A 17,106-nucleotide genomic window follows, 5' to 3' on the forward strand; every position below is an offset into this window, starting at 1 on the left:
AAAATGTTCTGGAGAGAAGTACCTAGAAGTGCTGATTTAGATACTTTTATTGACTTATAACTGCAGACTGGCAAAATACATACATAAAAAGTAACAGGCCTGAAAAACCATTAAACCACATGTTAAGGGAGAATATTTTTTAACTTCTTCAGTTCTATAATGGAAACTGAACTCAAGCAAAAAAAGGGAGGTATAAAGCAATGTGGATACCTCTCTTGAGAAACATTTGATCAGATCGTATTTTAAAAAAAACGAAGTGAGAAACAAAGAAAACCTATCAAAAAAGGCTTCAGAAGCAGCTAGAATGGCAAACAACACACAGCAGATCACCTGGGAGCCCTTGGCCCCCCCAGAACACCCCAGGGAGAAACAGGCGCGGTCAGAACAGCTCATCTTTGCCTTAACAACCAGTATATTTTAATGTCATTAACTTTGCAACGAACTACATTTCTCTCCTCTATGACAACTAAGAAATTCAACCAAATATATCACCCCAATTTTTACACTAGTCATAGAAATTTGCTACATATTTTTGTGTATTGAACCTAACCCTAACAATCTTATTTTCCTACTCATATTTTCCTATTGCCCTGAGTTGCTTGTTTCTTTGTATCCTTTAATATATTATCCATTTCTTTGACGCACCATAAATTTATTCCTGGAAATCTGACATAGAATTCAGGTTCATTCATTCTTCTAGCAGTCAACAAATATTTATTAACTGCCTACTATGGCATCTGGTCCCATCACTTCATGGCAAATAGATGGGGAAACAGTGGAAACAGTGTCAGACTTTATTTTTTGGGGCTCCAAAATCACTGCAGATGGTGATTGCAGCCATGAAATTAAAAGACACTTACTCCTTGGAAGGAAAGATATGACCAACCTAGATAGCATATTAAAAAGCAGAGATACTACTTTGCCAACAAAGGTCCGTCCAGTCAAGGCTATGGTTTTTCCAGTGGTCATGTATGGATGTGAGAGTTGGACTGTGAAGAAAGCTGAGCACCAAAGAATTGATGCTTTTGAACTGTGGTGTTGGAGAAGACTCTTGAGAGTCCCTTGGACTGCAAGGAGGTCCAACCAGTCCATCCTAAAGGAGATCAGTCCTGGGTGTTCATTGGAAGGAATGATGCTAAAGCTGAAACTCCAATACTTTGGCTACCTGATGCGAAGAGCTGACTCATTTGAAAAGACCCTGATGCTGGGAGGGATTGGGGGCAGGAGGAGAAGGGGACGACAGAGGATGAGATGGCAGGATGGCATCACCGACTCGATGGACGTGAGTTTGAGTGAACTCCGGGAGTTGGTGATGGACAGGGAGGCCTGGCGTGCAGCGATTCATGGGGTCTCGAAGAGTCGGACACGACTGAACAACTAAACTGAAGTGAACTGAACTATGTTTTAGGAACCAGAGATAATGTGTATAAAACAAAGTCCCTGCCTTAGTGGAAGTTGTACACGCTGAGTAGTACTATAAACAAAATCAAAATAGGGTAGAGGGATAGGAAGCAATGATGACAGGTAGGGACAGGGGAAATGTAGACAATTTTAGACAAACTTCCCTTGAATTTGAGCTTTAATCTCTCCACAGTAGCATTAGGAAGGGCTTTTGAGGGGCTTGCTATGAATGAAAAAAAAGAATAGTTGATTACAAGAACCCCACAGGTCCAAAAAATTAAATATTTCTTTTCAAAGCCACTTAACAGAATCCAAAATTATCATATTACAAAGTGATGTAAATTTGGAAGGCTTTATTTTATAGAAAATGTATTATGAACTGAAATTTGTATTTTTTAGATAAATACCTTTGTAATTGGTAGTTCACTGAAATTTATGCTTGTCATTACTTAAAAATTGAACAGTCTTACTTTACAAAAAAGAAAAAAAGATAATATACTGAGTTGTAAGCCAGGATTCAGAAATTAGGACAAGTGAGGCTAGGCAGCCAAGGTCATGCATTTCAACCACCTGGTATCAACTTCTACAATAACAGAAGTAACTGTAGAAGGAAACACACTTGCTAATTTCTATGACAGAGGCAGAGGCATAGGTGCCCTGCTCTCTTTTTCATCATCACCCCTCCACCCAACATGAGATAGACAGTATCAGTGTAACAATTTCCAGAGACGTCTTTGTACCAGTTGACATGCTTACCTAACAAACGGTGCCCTAGAATTTCCATCTTCATCTAATTCATAAAGTTTATCTGCTCGCAGGCCATCAGCAACAAACAGCATTAGTCTTTTTGCTGGGGGAGGCAGGGGCGTAAACTGAGGAGTCATTCCATGAACCAAAGGAGAGGTAAAATAAATGTCGAAGATGGAGGCGAAGAACACGAAGTGTACGAGCAATCCCAAAGTGATGTACAGCAGCATATCCAGAGGAGCTAAGCCCCAAGACACACTGCAAAGAGGCAACAGAGTCAAAGCTGGGTAAGCCTCAGCGCAAACAAATATGTTTTCAGTTTATTTGATGACTAGAGCTGCCTGCCTCATTTTTCAGTCTCAAAAAACTTCTTAGTTTGGTGGACACTTCTTACTTCCTCCATCTTTCAATAAGCTTCATTGTTCTGCGGCTACTTGCCTTATCTACATAGGTAATCGTTTTCAAGTTGTGGGAAGAGGGCTTCCCTAGTGGCTCAAATGGTAAAGAATTAGCTGGCAATGTGGGAGACCTGGGTTCGATCCCTGGGTTGGGAAGATTCCCTGGAGATGTGGAATGGCAACCCACTCTAGTATTTTGGCCTGGAGAATTCTATGGACAGAGGAGCCTGGCGGGCTCTAGTCCGTGGGGTCATGAAGAGCTGGACACAACTGAGTGACTTAAAAAAAAAAAAAAGGAGAGAGAGAGTTCTTAACATAAGATCTACCCTCTTAAATTTTTATGTGTAAAATACAGTATTTCAAACTATAGGCACTGTTATACATCAGATCTCGACAACTTACTCACTTTGCATAAGTGAGATTTTACAGCCATTGAACAACCAGTTTCATTCCCCCACCACCCACCCACCATGAGTTTGACTCTTAGATTATCTCAGACAGGGAGAGACGTGCACATTTGTCCTTCTGTGACTGACTTGTCTCACTGAGCGTTATATTCTTAACGCCATAACCATTACATTGGCCAAAGCTTGGTATTGTAATGTGTTTAATTTTGTCCAGTCTTTTAACTTATTGGGGTTTTAATTTACATTTCCCTGGTGATCAATAACGTTGAGCTACTTTACATGCATGTAATGGACATTTTAAAATCCTCTTTTATCCCCTTTTCATTTTTTTAACTGTGTTTTTCAAAGAGCAGCCAGTACTTATAAATTCTGAAAGTTCAATGAATTAACTTTTCTTTTGGCAATTGTATTTTGTGTCCCACCTAGGGAATTTTTGTAGATTACAACACTTTCTTTAGTACACTTTTAATATTTTTATTTTAAAACAATTTCAAGTTCAGAGAAAAGCTGCAATAACGGTACAAACATCCATACACCCCTTAGCCATATATCTCTAACATTATCATTTTCCTCTGGTCCTTGCCTCGTCTCTTCAACTTACCCCTCTTGTGTGTGAGTGTGTGTGTGTGGAGGGGTATACTTCAGTGCTTGTTTTCTGACAATAACGATACTCCCTTATGTACCTACGGTGGCTACCAACTTCAGTAAACTCAGCGTCAGTATTTTACCTAATCTACCATCTATACTGCAACTTTTTGAAGTGTCCCAGTACTTTTCTTCACAGCATTTTTATAGCTTTTCTGAGGCATAACTGGCCTATAGTAAGCTGTGTACATATTTAAAGTGTATAATAATCACAGGAGAGAACATACTCATAACCCTCAAAAGTTTCCCCATGCCCCTGTGGTTCATCCCTATATATTCCATTTTTAATGTTATTGTAAATGGCATTTTTTATTTCAGCTTCCCCTCATTAGTTTTTAAATTACCACTGATTTTTACATATTCACCTTGTATTCTGCAACACTGAAAAATTGTTTGTTATAGTAGTTTTTATGGAGATGCCTTTTGATTTTCCAAGGAGAAAAATTATGTCACCTGTGAATAAAGGACTTCTTCCTTATCAATCTATAGACTTTTTATTTACGACTCATGCTTGCACTGTCTAGGACTTTGAGTGTAACGTTGAACAGGCGTGGAAACAACAGAAATCCCTGCTTTGTTTCCAGTCCTACGGTGAAAGCCGTCAGTTTTTCAGGTTTTTTTCATAGATTCCTTTTGTTGCGTTAAAGAAGTTCTCTTTTACTTTTACTATGCAGTTTTAAAGTTGTGAATGGAAAATGCTGGATTTTGTCAAGTGCTTTTGACAAAAGCAGACGTGAGAGGGGAGGATCACGTGAGGTCCTCTCGCGAGAGAGGACCAAGGCCATCTGGATTTTCCCTTTTGGTCTCCCCTGGCGTGGGGTCTCCCCTGGCGTGGGGTCTCCCCTGGTGTGGGGGTCTCCCCTGGTGTGGGGTCTCCCCTGGTGTGGGGGTCTCCCCTGGCGTGGGGTCTCTCCTGGCGTGGGGTCTCCCCTGGCGTGGGGTCTCCCCTGGTGTGGGGGTCTCCCCTGGTGTGGGGTCTCCCCTGGTGTGGGGGTCTCCCCTGGTGTGGGGTCTCTCCTGGTGTGGGGTCTCCCCTGGTGTGGGGGTCTCTCCTGGTGTGGGGAGTCTCCTGGTGTGGGGTCTCCTGGTGTGGGGTCTCCCCTGGTGTGGGGGTCTCCCCTGGTGTGGGGTCTCCCCTGGTGTGGGGGTCTCCCCTGGTGTGGGGTCTCCCCTGGTGTGGGGGTCTCCCCTGGTGTGGGGTCTCCCCTGGTGTGGGGTCTCTCCTGGTGTGGGGTCTCCTGGTGTGGGGTCTCCTAGTATGGTGAACTACAGTGATGGAGTTTCAAATGTTAAACCAAGCTAGGGTTCCCAGAATAAACTGAACTTAATCATTAGGTATTATCCTTCCTCTATACTCTTGGATTTTATTTGCTAAAATATTTAGCATTTTAAATTAATATTTACTAGCGATATTAGACTATAAATTTTTTTTGTAATATCTTTCTCTGGTTTTGATGTCAGACAATGCAATGGGAAGTGTTATTACCTTCTATTTTTTGGCAAAGTTTGTGTAGAATTAGTACTATTTCTTCCTTTATTGCTAACAGGACATCACTGGCTCAGAGTGTCGTTTGTTGGAAAGCTTTAACTATAACTCGGTTTCTTCACACCCGGAGAGACACTCAGAGCTCCCGCCAAGAGCGCCCGCCGCTTGCGAGTGCGTTTGGTGCTTGTATCTTTGGTCCATTTGTCCATTTCGTCCAGATTGTCACATTTATGATTCCAAACTGTCCATAATATTCTGTTCACTTGTTCTTTCTTCTATCCTTTAGCTCACAACTCTTCTCTCAGGTATCATATTTAGTTACGCAAAGTAACTCACTTTTCAACTCATTTTAATTCATTTCAGTAAGATCTTAAACTCTATTTACAACTAAAGTACATATGGTATCTGCCTAGATGTAGAGAGGCTCCCATTGACCTAAACACTCCTCTCTACCATGGAAACCTGAGTACTCTCCTTATCATGTTCACTAATAAGGAAATATCTCTATCATTTCTCACTTTCTTTTGCATTTACAAATAACTCCCTGGACTTATGTTCTTTCTTTTCCCCACTATTGTTACACAACTTTTTTGTAAAAAGTATCAAAGTGTCTGTGTTAAAGGATAATACAAATTTTCCTCTACCCTAAAGCTTACTGAAGTAGTAAAACAAACATTTTATTTGAGAACTTTGACCCTGAAGCTGTAATAGCTAACATAAAAATCTAGCTCTCTTGTATAGTAACAGTGGGATCTTAGGTCCCTCCCGGGCACTTTCCAGCATCACTTCCTCAGGGACTACTCAGTCCAAATCAGAAGCTCAAACCTTTACTTCAGTTTATAATTATACAGCTGTGACTCTGACTGTTTGTAGTAATGGCTGCCTCTATAACTTCATGCTGATTCCAGGAAAGCAAGACACGCTTTCTCCAGTACTCAGCCCAGTCCTGGGCACTTAGTCAGGGCTATTAAATTACCTAGGATTATCACTTCATGGGAAATAGATGGGGAAACAGTGGAAACAGTGTCAGATTTTATCTTTTTGGGCTCCAAAATCACTGCAGATGGTGACTGCAGCCATGAAATTAAAAGACACCTACTCCTTGGAAGTAAAGTTATGACCAACGTAGATAGCATATTGAGAAGCAGAGACATAACTTTTCCAACAAAGGTCCATCTAGTCAAAGCTATGGTTTTTCCAGTGGTCATGTATGGATGTGAGAGTTGGACTGTGAAGAAAGCTGAGCACCGAAGAATTGATGCTTCTGAACTGTGGTGTTGGAGAAGACTCTTGAGAGTCCCTTGGACTGCAAGGAGATCCAACCAGTCCATTCTAAAGGAGATCAGCCCTGGGTGTTCTTTGGAAGGAATGATGCTAAAGCTCAAACTCCAATACTTTGGCCACCTCATGTGAAGAGTTGACTCATTGGAAAAGACTCTGATGCTGGGAGGGATTGGGGGCAGGAGGAGAAGGGGACAACAGAGGATGAGATGGCTGGATGGCATCACTGACTCGATGGACATGAGTCTGAGTAAACTCCGGGAGTTGGTGATGGACAGGGAGGCCTGGAGTGCTGCGATTCATGGGGTCGCGAAGAGTCGGACATGACTGAGCGACTGAACTGATACATAATATTTCAGTGATTCCAAAAATCATCCTTCACATAATACTTACATTATAGCTGCTGCTGCTGCTGCTAAGTCGTTTCAGTCGTGTCCAACTCTGTGCGACCCCATAGACGGCAGCCTACCAGGCTTAGCCATCCCTGGGATTCTCCAGGCAGGAACACTGGAGTGGGTTGCCATTTCCTTCTCCAATGCGTGAAAGTGAAGTCACTCAGTCCTGTCTGACTCTTAGCAACCCCATGGACTGTAGTCCACCAGGCTCCTCCATCCATGGGATTTTCCAGGCAAGAGTACTGGAGTGGGTTGCCATTGCCTAAGCACATATAATTAAGCACTATTATAATTTAAGTTTTCTCTTTTTTTTAATCACTTTTTATTCAGATTCAGTGAAAAGGAAAACTTTTTCATGGATGAATCATTTGGAAATCACCTAAACAAATTAATAACTACTAAAATTTTTAAAATACATGTAACCATGTATCAATAAAAGCCATTTAACTTATACCTCTGGGATGTTTACCACACATTGAAAAACAATGTCAAAAATTACAATATGTAAAAATGTATAAAGAATTAGATATTTATAAAACTTTACATCAATGAAAAACTTGCACTGAAAATATTACTTGTGGTTATTTTAAAAGTACTAAAACAAAAAAATAATTTTTTAATCAAGAAAACAATTGAGGTGCTTGGAAAAGAGCAATCTTTCATATTTTTATCACTATCATACAAGCATCAATGACTATCCAGATTATTCAGTGAAACACTGGCGGTAAAGACCTAGATTAATGCAAATTTTGGTAAGTAGAAAGAAAATTCCTCAACAATATTAATGGCAAATTATTATTAAATAGAAATCAGCAGTTGTTAATAATATCCTAGTATGCACTATTAATATTTCTTCAACATTTTTAATTGATAAGCAAATTTCTATGCGCTAGTGGAAGAGAAAAGTACTTACTGAGACGACTGGCCAGTTGATTTGTTAGGGGCTTGGAAAGGTCACACTGACAAGTCCATGATTACAGGATGTGAGGTAGAACCAGGAAATTACAGATGTGCCATAGGAAGCTGCTGATCAAGGAAGAACTTCTACATCCAACTTCTTACAACTCTCTAAGGAAACATATTTTAAATCTATTTTCAATTTTCATTTTAGAAATCAGATCCTAAAGATATTCCCTTTGGGGCCTACCACCTTAACTGCTTTTTCTGGCTAACGCTAATAAATGACTGACATCAGGTCTGTTTTGCTTTACTTTTAAAAATCTGTCAAATATTTTCAATACACAGTTACTCCTGCTGCTGCTGCTCTTGCTAAGTCGCTTTAGTCGTGTCTGACTCTGTGCAACCCCATAGGCGGCAGCCCACCAGGCTCCCCCGTCCCTGGGATTCTCCAGGCAAGAACACTGGAGTGGGTTGCCATTTCCTTCTCCAATGCAGGAAAGTGAAAAGTGAAAGTGAAGTTGTTCAGTCGTGTCCAACTCTGTGTGACCCCATGGACTGCAGCCCACCAGGCTCCTCCGTCTGTGGGATCCTCCAGGCAAGAGTACTGGAGTGGGGTGCCATGGCCACACTAGTAGTATATTAATTGATACATGATTATAACATTTGTTGTGTACTAGGTACCAGGTACTGTGACAAACACATTCCTAATTCTGTGTATCTCCTTGACAGAGGAGGCTGAGAGAAATCAAGTAACTTTTAAAAAGTCTCATGGCAAATAACTGGCAGGACGGGGATATGATGTGACTGTCAAGCACAATCCTTGACAGGAAGATCCTAAACGTGGGGACTTTAAGTACCACAGCTGTGTAAAATCCCCATTACACAGGCAGAGATATTGCATATAAACAACCCATTTCTGAACATGCCCTTTCCATGCCACTCCCTAATCCTTCCCATTTTTCATTCCAGAAATTGTTTCCATTTTCAACCTCTCTGGCAACTCAATTACAATAAAGATCAGCAATCCTTTTAGCTAAGGACTATGAAACAACAAGAATACACAGAAGAACTGTACAAAAAAGACCTTCATGACCCAGATAATCATGATGCTGTGATCACTCACCTAGAGTCAGACATCCTGGAATGTGAAGTCAAGTGGGCCTTAGAAAGCATAACTACGAACAAAGCTAGTGGAGGATGGAATTCCAGTTGAGCTATTTCAAATCCTAAAAGATGATGCTGTGAAAGTGCTGCACTCAATATGCCAGCAAATTTGGAAAACTCAGCAGTGGCCACAGGACTGGAAAAGGTCAGTTTTCATTCCAATCCCAAAGAAAAGCAATGCCAAAGAATGCTCAAAGTACTGCAAAATTGCACTCATCTCACATGCTAGTAAAGTAATGCTCAAAATTCTCCAAGCCAGGCTTCAACAATACATGAACTGTGAACTTCCAGATGTTCAAGCTGGATTTAGAAAAGGCAGAGGAACCAGAGATCAAATTGCCAACATCCGCTGGATCATCGAAAAAGCAAGAAAGTTCCAGAAAAAAACATCTACTTCTGCTTTACTGACTATGCCAAAGCCTTTGCCTGTGTGGATCACAATAAACTGTGGAAAATTCTGAAAGAGACGGGAATACCAGACCACCTGACCTGCCTCTTGAGAAACCTATATGCAGGTCAGGAAGCAACACTTAGAACTGGACATGGAACAACAGACTGGTTCCAAATAGGAAAAGGAGTACGTCAAGGCTGTATATTGTCACCCTGCTTATTTAACTTCTATGCAGAGTACATCATGAGAAATGCTGGGCTGGAAGAAGCACAAGCTGGAATCAAGATTGCCGGGAGAAATATCAATAACCTCAGATATGCAGATGACACCATCCTTATGGCAGAAAGTGAAGAGGAACTAAAAAGCCTGTTGATGAAGGTGAAAGAGGAGAGTGAAAAAGTTGGCTTAAAGCTCAACATTCAGAAAACTAAGATCATGGCATCTGGTCCCATCACTTCATGGCAAATAGATGGGGAAACAGTGGAAACAGTGTCAGACTTTATTTTGGGGGGCTTAAAAATCACTGCAGATGGTGATTGCAGCCATGAAATTAAAAGATGCTTACTCCTTGGAAGGAAAGTTATGACCAACCTAGACAGCATATTGAAGAGCCGAGATACTACTTTTTCAACAAAGGTCCATCTAGTCAAAGCTATGGTTTTTCCAGTGGTCATGTATGCATGTGAGAGTTGGACTGTGAAGAAAGCTGAGCACCAAAGAATTGATGCTTTTGAACTGTGGTGTTGGAGAAGACTCTTGAGAGTCCCCTGGACTGCAAGGACATCCAACCAGTCCATCTTAAAGGAGATCAGTCCTGGGTGTTCATTGGAAGGAATGTGCAAGCTGTGCATTAAATCACAAGTGCTTGCTGCGCTCCTAATAGTTTGTTACCGAAGTGGAGTGAAGTGAAGTGAAGTCGCTCAGTCGTGTCCGACTCTTTGCGACCCCATGGACTATAGCCTACCAGGCTCCTCCCTCCATGGGATTCTCTAGGCAAGAGTACTGGAGTGGGTTGCCATTTCCTTCTCCAAATTCGAGACTATCGGGATATTCCCAGATCCAAGCAGATCCCAACGTCCCCAATGCATTTTCTATTGGCTCTGTCCCTGTGCCGCACCCAGGCCCCTGGGGCCCGCAGGCACGAGGCTGGGAGGGCGAGGAAGAGGAAGCAAACCCCCTTCCGACCACCGGCCCTGCCCGGCACCGGCCACCCCTGCAGGGAAAACATCAGTACCCGGCAGCGCACACAGCAGGAGCGAAGGAAGAGGGGGCAGTGCACCCCGGCGAGCGCCAGTGTCGGGGCCCGGCGCCTGTCCCCACTTCTCCCGGACTCTACCTGGGCTTGAGCAGGTCAGGCCTGACCTCGGGAACGAGGCCTCGTCAGCGCGAAGGCGGGGCCCAGCTGCGAGTCAGAGCTCCCCTCTGGCTCAGAAGAGAAGGTTCCTAAGCCACCGTCACAACCGCCCCCCAACCACGAAAGGTCCCTGACACTTACCTGGCCAGAAGCTACTCTCGCGATAATTCTCGCGTCAGTCCTCCAATCCCCGCCCCCACCTTCTGCGACCAATCAAAAAGGAGTGGGGCGGGGCTTTGCCTTTGAGCTGGGCGCGGGGCCCCTCAGTCTCTGCTCACAAGCGTGGGGAGCAGGCGGGGCGGGGCGGGGCGGGGAGAGGAGGGGGCGGGTCACGCGCCATTTCTCGCGAGACCGGGGACCAGGAAGACGCCCGCAGAGCCGGGCTGCTGGTGCAGCTGCGGCTGAAGCTGTGGCTGCTGTTGCCGCTGCAGCCTCCGGACGATTCGCCTCCAAGCCTGCGCCTGCTCTCCAGGTGAGGAGACGGGACGTGGCAAGGCCGGGGCTGCAGAAGCGAGCGGCGACCGCTGAGGCTGAGCCGGGACTCAGGCCGCGGCCTGTCAGAGCCAGACAGGGAGGCGCCCACACTCCTGACAGTGTAAGATGGCGGCGATGGCGCCTGGAGGTGGCGGCGGCGGCGTGAACCCTTTCCTCAGCGATTCGGACGAGGACGAGGACGAGGTCTCGGCGACCGACGAGCGGCGGGCAGGACTTCGGCTGGGTGCCGGGGGCGGCCTAGACCCGGGCTCTGCGGACTCGCTGTCGCCCCAGGACCCCGTGGCCTTGGGGAGCAGTGCCAGAGCGGGGCTCCCCGGGGAGGCTGCGGCGGCGGCCCTAGGGGGCCCTGGGGAGACCCCGGCCCGCCTGTCAATTGATGCGATCGCGGCCCAGCTGCTGCGCGATCAGTACCTGCTGACCGCCTTGGAGCTGCACACCGAGCTGTTAGAGAGCGGCCGTGAGCTCCCTCGGCTGCGCGACTACTTCTCCAACCCTGGCAATTTCGAGAGGCAGAGCGGGACCCCCCCGGGGACGGGGGCGCCGGGGGTCCCCGGGGCAGCCGGCCTTGGAGGCGCAGGAGGTCGGGAGCCGAGTACGACGTCGGGTGGGGGACAGCTCAGTAAGTGAACGACGGCGCTGTCCCTCCGGCTGGGCTGTTGGGGTTGTGGGGGGTTATTGTGGGGAGGGGGTGCTTGTGGGCTGGTGCTGAGTACTGGGAGCGTTTCAGCTAGAGGGTTGGGGCGGGGGGCGGGCGGTGATCTTTTACAGTGGAGGCCAAAGGCTCTGGCAGCGACTGTTCTCTCCCTGCCTGCCTGCAGCCTTGCACCAGCACTGTTGGTGTCGATATCTAGTAAACATCCAGAGTTTCTAGTTCACTGGCCACTACATGACCAGAAGACTCCCTTGCAACCTTGGTTTATCGCTTTAATCGTTTTTCCATTCTCTCCCATCTCCTGAATCGCCACTACCAGGAAACAGTGTTCCTTATGTTGTTCGCAGTAATTATTTGACTCCAAGTCAAGAGAGAAAAGAATAGGAAATGTTGTTGCTCTCTCCCCGAAGCCAGATCCACTTGAAGACCCTTTGTCTTTGGGTAGAGTTGATTACTCAAAAGTCGCATCTTCTGCTGCATAAAATTTGTTCAGTTTAAATAAACTCAGTTTCATTCACTTTCGGTTCCTTAATTTCAATGGGTGTCCAGAATTATAGGAGTCTAAGGAGCAGAGTAGGCAGGTTCTCCCTGCAGTATTACCTCCTGGTCTCAGTACCTTGTAGGCTTTTTTCTCTTTGGAAGTTTAGGAATTAACTTTTCTGCCTCATTGTAATCATTGTTAACTGTGTAGAGAGGTCGTTTACCTCATTCATCATGTATTTATGAGTATTCATGTCTTTAAAACGTACTGCCAAGAATGCATATTGGAGTCCCAGTACCTATCCTTCTTAAGAGGCATCTTAGATTTTCCCTTACTAGTGGTATGAGGTTTTCAATGTGTTATGTGAGGCCAACTGAAATTTGCTCACACATGTTAAAATACATGATTTAAAATTGTAGCCGAACTGATGGTTTTTTGTCAGTACTTTTAAGTGGTGCTAGAGACTGAGATAGCCTAACTTCAGTTCAGTTCAGTCTCAGTCATGTCTGATTCTTTGTGACCCCATGGACGGCAGCACGGCAGACCTCCCTGTCCATCACCAACTCCCGGAGCTTGCACAAACTCGTGTCCATTGACTTGGTGATGCCATCCAACCATCTCAGCCTCTGTCGTCCCCTTCTCCTCCCGCCTTCTATCTTTCCCAGCATCAAGGGCTTTTCTAATGAGTCAGTTCGTCCCATCAGGTGGCCAAAGTATTGCAGTTTCAGCTTCAACATCAGTCCTTCCAGTGAATATTCAGGACTGATTTCCTTTAGGATGGACTGGTTGGATCTGGTTGAGATGGACTCTCAAGAATCTTCTCCAACACCACAGTTGCCTAACTTAGATGTAACTTAGTTAGATGTAGTTAAACTGCAAAGAGTGCCATTTTCCATCAAGGTAAATCCAAAGCAGTCTTCTCTCTTGAGTATGGAGTTTTCTCAGCAGGTGTAACTTCCTTACTCAGTACTGTAGGATTATCTTCCTTTTCCTGAAACCGGTTTTTCTGTTGCTGACCTTTAAGACTATAAAATGTAACAAAAGAGCAGTGTAACAAAATTGTTAGACAGCTGGCTTTTGTTTGTTTGTTTTAAGGTTTTTGAAGTGTCTAATAATGATTTTCACCTGATAAGCTCTTAATACTTCCTCAAGACCCAGCTCAACTCTCATCTTTGTCAGTACTTCCCACGCTACCAAGGCTTCTTTTCACTGTACTACCTTCAAACCTCAACCATAGCCTTTAACTTTTTATTTTGATTTATTAACAGTATCATTTCTCTCCATTAGATAGTCAGCTTCTTGAGGGACATCTTTTTATTACTCACAGTTTGTATAGTCCCCGGCCTGTCGTTGAACATAACTGAATTGTATCTGCTATGTTTTTCTACTGTATAGATATAATGAAATAAGTTATTCCTTTATAACATTATTTTATTTAATTTAAAAGAATTTATTAATCTTTTCAGCCTACCTTATTGTGTGGAATCACTGTTTATAGTGAAAATTTCTGTTAAAAACTTTTTTGCACAGAAATAGTTACATTTATAATTTAGGCTCTAAATACAGCTGTGTTTTAAAGTAAAAGTTGACTTGTAAACGCCTTTGCATTATACATTTTTATAGTTTCTTGAATAACTTTAGCCTTGTGATCATACGTCGGAATTTAGCTATAACCAAACATTCGTGTGCGGTGGTGCTCTGCCATAGTTTACCTGGACCTGTTTTGGGTATAACTCAGAAGTACATTATTACATACTATATTTTCAAGTGAATACAAAACAGATGAGCAGTAGGGGAAAAAAAATCAGAGTTATCCATAATCCAACCAATAGTACTTGCCTTTTCCGTTTTTTCCTATGCATATATGTTTAAAAGCAAAATATGGATTAAACTGTTTTTGTAGCTTTATATTATTTGATAGGCTATAATTTTTACCATCAACTTTGAGGCAAAATTGCATACAATAAAATGTGCCCATTTGAAGTGTACAGCGTGGTGAATTTTGGAAAACAAATTACTACTACAAATAAATGTCTGGGGACATTTTTATCATCCCCAGAACGCCTTCATTTTCATTTGCATTCTGTGTCTCAAGCCCATCACTGACCATAGTAGAAAACAATTTTCCAACCTGGGCCTAGGCACTATTGTAATTCTGGGCCTGATAATTCTTTGTTGTGTTAGAGTCCTGTACATTCTAGAATGTTTAACAGCGTTGCTGGCCTCTGTGTCCACTGCATAACAGAAGCAACCACCCAGCCCCCATTCCCCAAGTTGTGACAGTCAAAAAATGTCACCAGCACCGTCCGAGGAAGGGGAGGGCAAAATTCCCCAAGTGAGAACCACTTCCTTAGAAAAGTTTTGCCTGTTTAAAAATTTCATACAAATGCAGTTTGGAGCATATAGTCTTTTCTGTATGGCTTCCTTTCCTCAGTATAATGTTTTTGAAATTCATTCAAATAATGCTTTGATGTGTAATAGTAGTTCATTCCTTTTTTGGTTTTTCCATTCATCTGTTATTAGACATTTTTTTTTCCCCATTTTTGGCCTATATGAATAAAGCTGCCATGAACATGCTTGTATAAGTTTTACAGAGACATATGTTTTCATTTCTTTTGGATAATACCTAGGAATAGAATTGCTGGTTCATATAGTTAGTATACATTTAAATTTGTAAGAAGCTGTCAAACAGGTTTTCCAAAGTGTTTGTATCATTTAAAATTTCCATCACCAGTGTATGAAAGTTTCAATTTCTATACATCCCCCAAACCCTTGGTATTTTCAGGCTTTTTATTTAACTCATTCTAGGAGAAGGCAGTGGCACCCCACTCTAGTACTCTTGCCTGGAAAACCCCATGGACCGAGGAGCCTGGTAGGCTGCAGTCCATAGGGTTGCTAAGTTGGACATGACTGAGCAACTTCACTTTCACTTTTCACTTTCATGCATTGGAGAAGGAAATGGCAACCCACTCCAGTGTTCTTGCCTGGAGAATCCCAGGGACGGGGGAGCCTGGTGGGCTGCAGTCCATGGGGTCGCACAGAGTCGGACACGACTGAAGCGACTTAGCAGCAGCAGCAGTGAGAGTATGGTGGTATTTCATTGTGGTTTTTATTTCTTGAGGACTAGTAATGTTGAGCTCCTTCTTTCAGCTTTTGGCCATTGTGGGGTGTCTCTACTGCTATTGCATATCTTTTGTGCAATGTCTGTTAACAGCTTTTTATTGAGTTGTAGTTGTTTTATATATTCTGAACCCAAGTCCTCCAGCAAATATGTGTTTTCCAAGTTTTTTCTCCTAGCATGATTTGCCTTTTCATTTTTTAACAATGTGTCTTGTGAACAAAAGATTTTCATTTCATTAAGTCCAGTTAATTGTGTTTTTCCCTTAATGATTCATGGTCTTTGTTTCCTAAATAAATATTTGCGTATCCTAAAGTTGCAAAAATTTTCTTGTGTATTTTCTTCTAGAAGTTTAATAGTTTCTCTTTCTAAATTTAGGCCTATGATGGCATCATAAAAAGAAGAAATATTTCTAAAATATTCCTCCTATAATTATGCAGATACTTATAGCACTAGCTTTAGTATAATTTAAATCCAAATGCATTGTATATCAAAATATTAATATACTTAAATGTCTTAATACAGTCAGAAAATAGATAAATGCTAAAATAAGTCTGTAAATCTATGGTTAGTACCATGTTTTGAAGATTTTGACTAAGATTCGGATCATACAAATTATATTTTAGAAACTCTGAGGATGAATCTTTCTTTAGGACCAGACTACTGCTGGTTATAAGGGTCCTCTGTATTCAGTTCTACCATGTTAATTGTTGCTAGTTGGATTATTACTTTATAATATTCAATGAATACTTTTTGGTTGATTGTAAACAGTATAAACATTGATAGTGTGGATTATCTAAAACATTAAATTATTTTTTTTTTATGTATTTTTGATTAATGTGTGTCTGATCTGAAAATTCATAAAACTTCAGAGTAATAAATGTATAGTCAACAGTGGTTTTCTTTGTTTAAAGATTTCTAAAAGGCTCACCTGGTGGCTCACATGGTTAAGAATCCAACTGCAGTGCAGGAGACCTGGGTTTGATCCCTGGGTTGGGAAGATCCCCTGGAGGAGAACACGGCAACCCACTCCAGTATTTTTGCCTGGAGAATCCCCATGGACAGAGGAGCCTGGTGGCTACAGTTAATGAGGTCGCAGAGAGACAGGACTGAGCAACTAAGCACACACAAAAGCAGTTTAATTTTGTAAGATTTACTAAATTGTTTGCCCCAAAGTCTGTATTATCTGACCTAGATAATAGTATAGTGGTAATTCTAAAATACTTTAAGAAGTCTTCATACTATCTTTTTTCTTGCCTAAAAGAGTAAGTCAAATGTATAAAACATATAAAAGAACTATAGCTTTTTAAATTTGATGTTTTCAGTGGAAGAATTTAAAATGAGCTCTCATGGAGTCTCAGTGTTTGGTAAATTGTAGCATCCTTGTGATGGTCCTGCTAGGTCCACTTGATAAACTAATTTGATCTTTTGCATGTAATATTGCTTGCTTGAATATAGACACACATTAATTATATATTGTCCTCTCTATTTTTGCCAGTTTAGCCAGTTTGGTTTCCAGTTAGATTGCAAGATAAAAGTTGTGCCAATTCCTTTGGCACAACTTAATTACAAATTACAGTATTTTATGTAGAGGAATGATATTCTACTCTGAGCCTTCAAGGTCTAATCAAAATCAGAAAAATTGCCTAGAATGAGTCAGCTCTGTAGAGACAGTAAGTGGTCAAATAACATGCCTTTCAGTGATGAATTTTCTTTTATTCTGTAGCTATCATGCTTCCAGATGTTCTTAAGGCAGCTTATCAGGAGCCATTTATGACTGACTTTAATAAT

At 42.5% G+C, this 17,106-nt stretch overlaps 2 protein-coding genes across 8 annotated transcripts in view; one reads left to right on the top strand and one right to left on the bottom strand.

Moving 5' to 3' along the window:
* The window catches only part of PIGN (phosphatidylinositol glycan anchor biosynthesis class N), a 105,284-nt gene extending 94,482 nt beyond the window's left edge, over positions 1-10,802 (bottom strand). Inside the window, exons 1-3 of one of the 3 annotated variants that reach the window (XM_061400365.1) lie at positions 10,711-10,802; positions 7,674-7,828; positions 2,158-2,406 (exon numbers count right to left, since the gene is read on the bottom strand). In XM_061400365.1, the coding sequence (XP_061256349.1) occupies positions 2,158-2,378 (221 nt within the window). In that variant the 5' untranslated portion in view covers positions 2,379-2,406; positions 7,674-7,828; positions 10,711-10,802. Of the gene's footprint in view, positions 1-2,157; positions 2,407-7,673; positions 7,829-10,551 lie in introns of all 3 variants that reach the window. The other 2 variants (XM_061400366.1, XM_061400367.1) reach the window with 2 other exon arrangements.
* Positions 10,803-10,893: 91 nt separating this feature from the next.
* Positions 10,894-17,106, top strand: part of RELCH (RAB11 binding and LisH domain, coiled-coil and HEAT repeat containing) — a 114,136-nt gene continuing 107,923 nt past the window's right edge. For 2 of the 5 annotated variants that reach the window (XM_061400358.1, XM_061400360.1), the window contains exon 1: positions 10,900-11,683. In XM_061400358.1, the coding sequence (XP_061256342.1) occupies positions 11,170-11,683 (514 nt within the window). In that variant the 5' untranslated portion in view covers positions 10,900-11,169. Of the gene's footprint in view, positions 11,684-17,106 lie in introns of all 5 variants that reach the window. The other 3 variants (XM_061400362.1, XM_061400361.1, XM_061400359.1) reach the window with 3 other exon arrangements.

This window comes from Bos javanicus, chromosome 24 (genome assembly GCF_032452875.1).
Source record: "Bos javanicus breed banteng chromosome 24, ARS-OSU_banteng_1.0, whole genome shotgun sequence".
Taxonomy (NCBI): domain Eukaryota; kingdom Metazoa; phylum Chordata; class Mammalia; order Artiodactyla; family Bovidae; genus Bos; species Bos javanicus.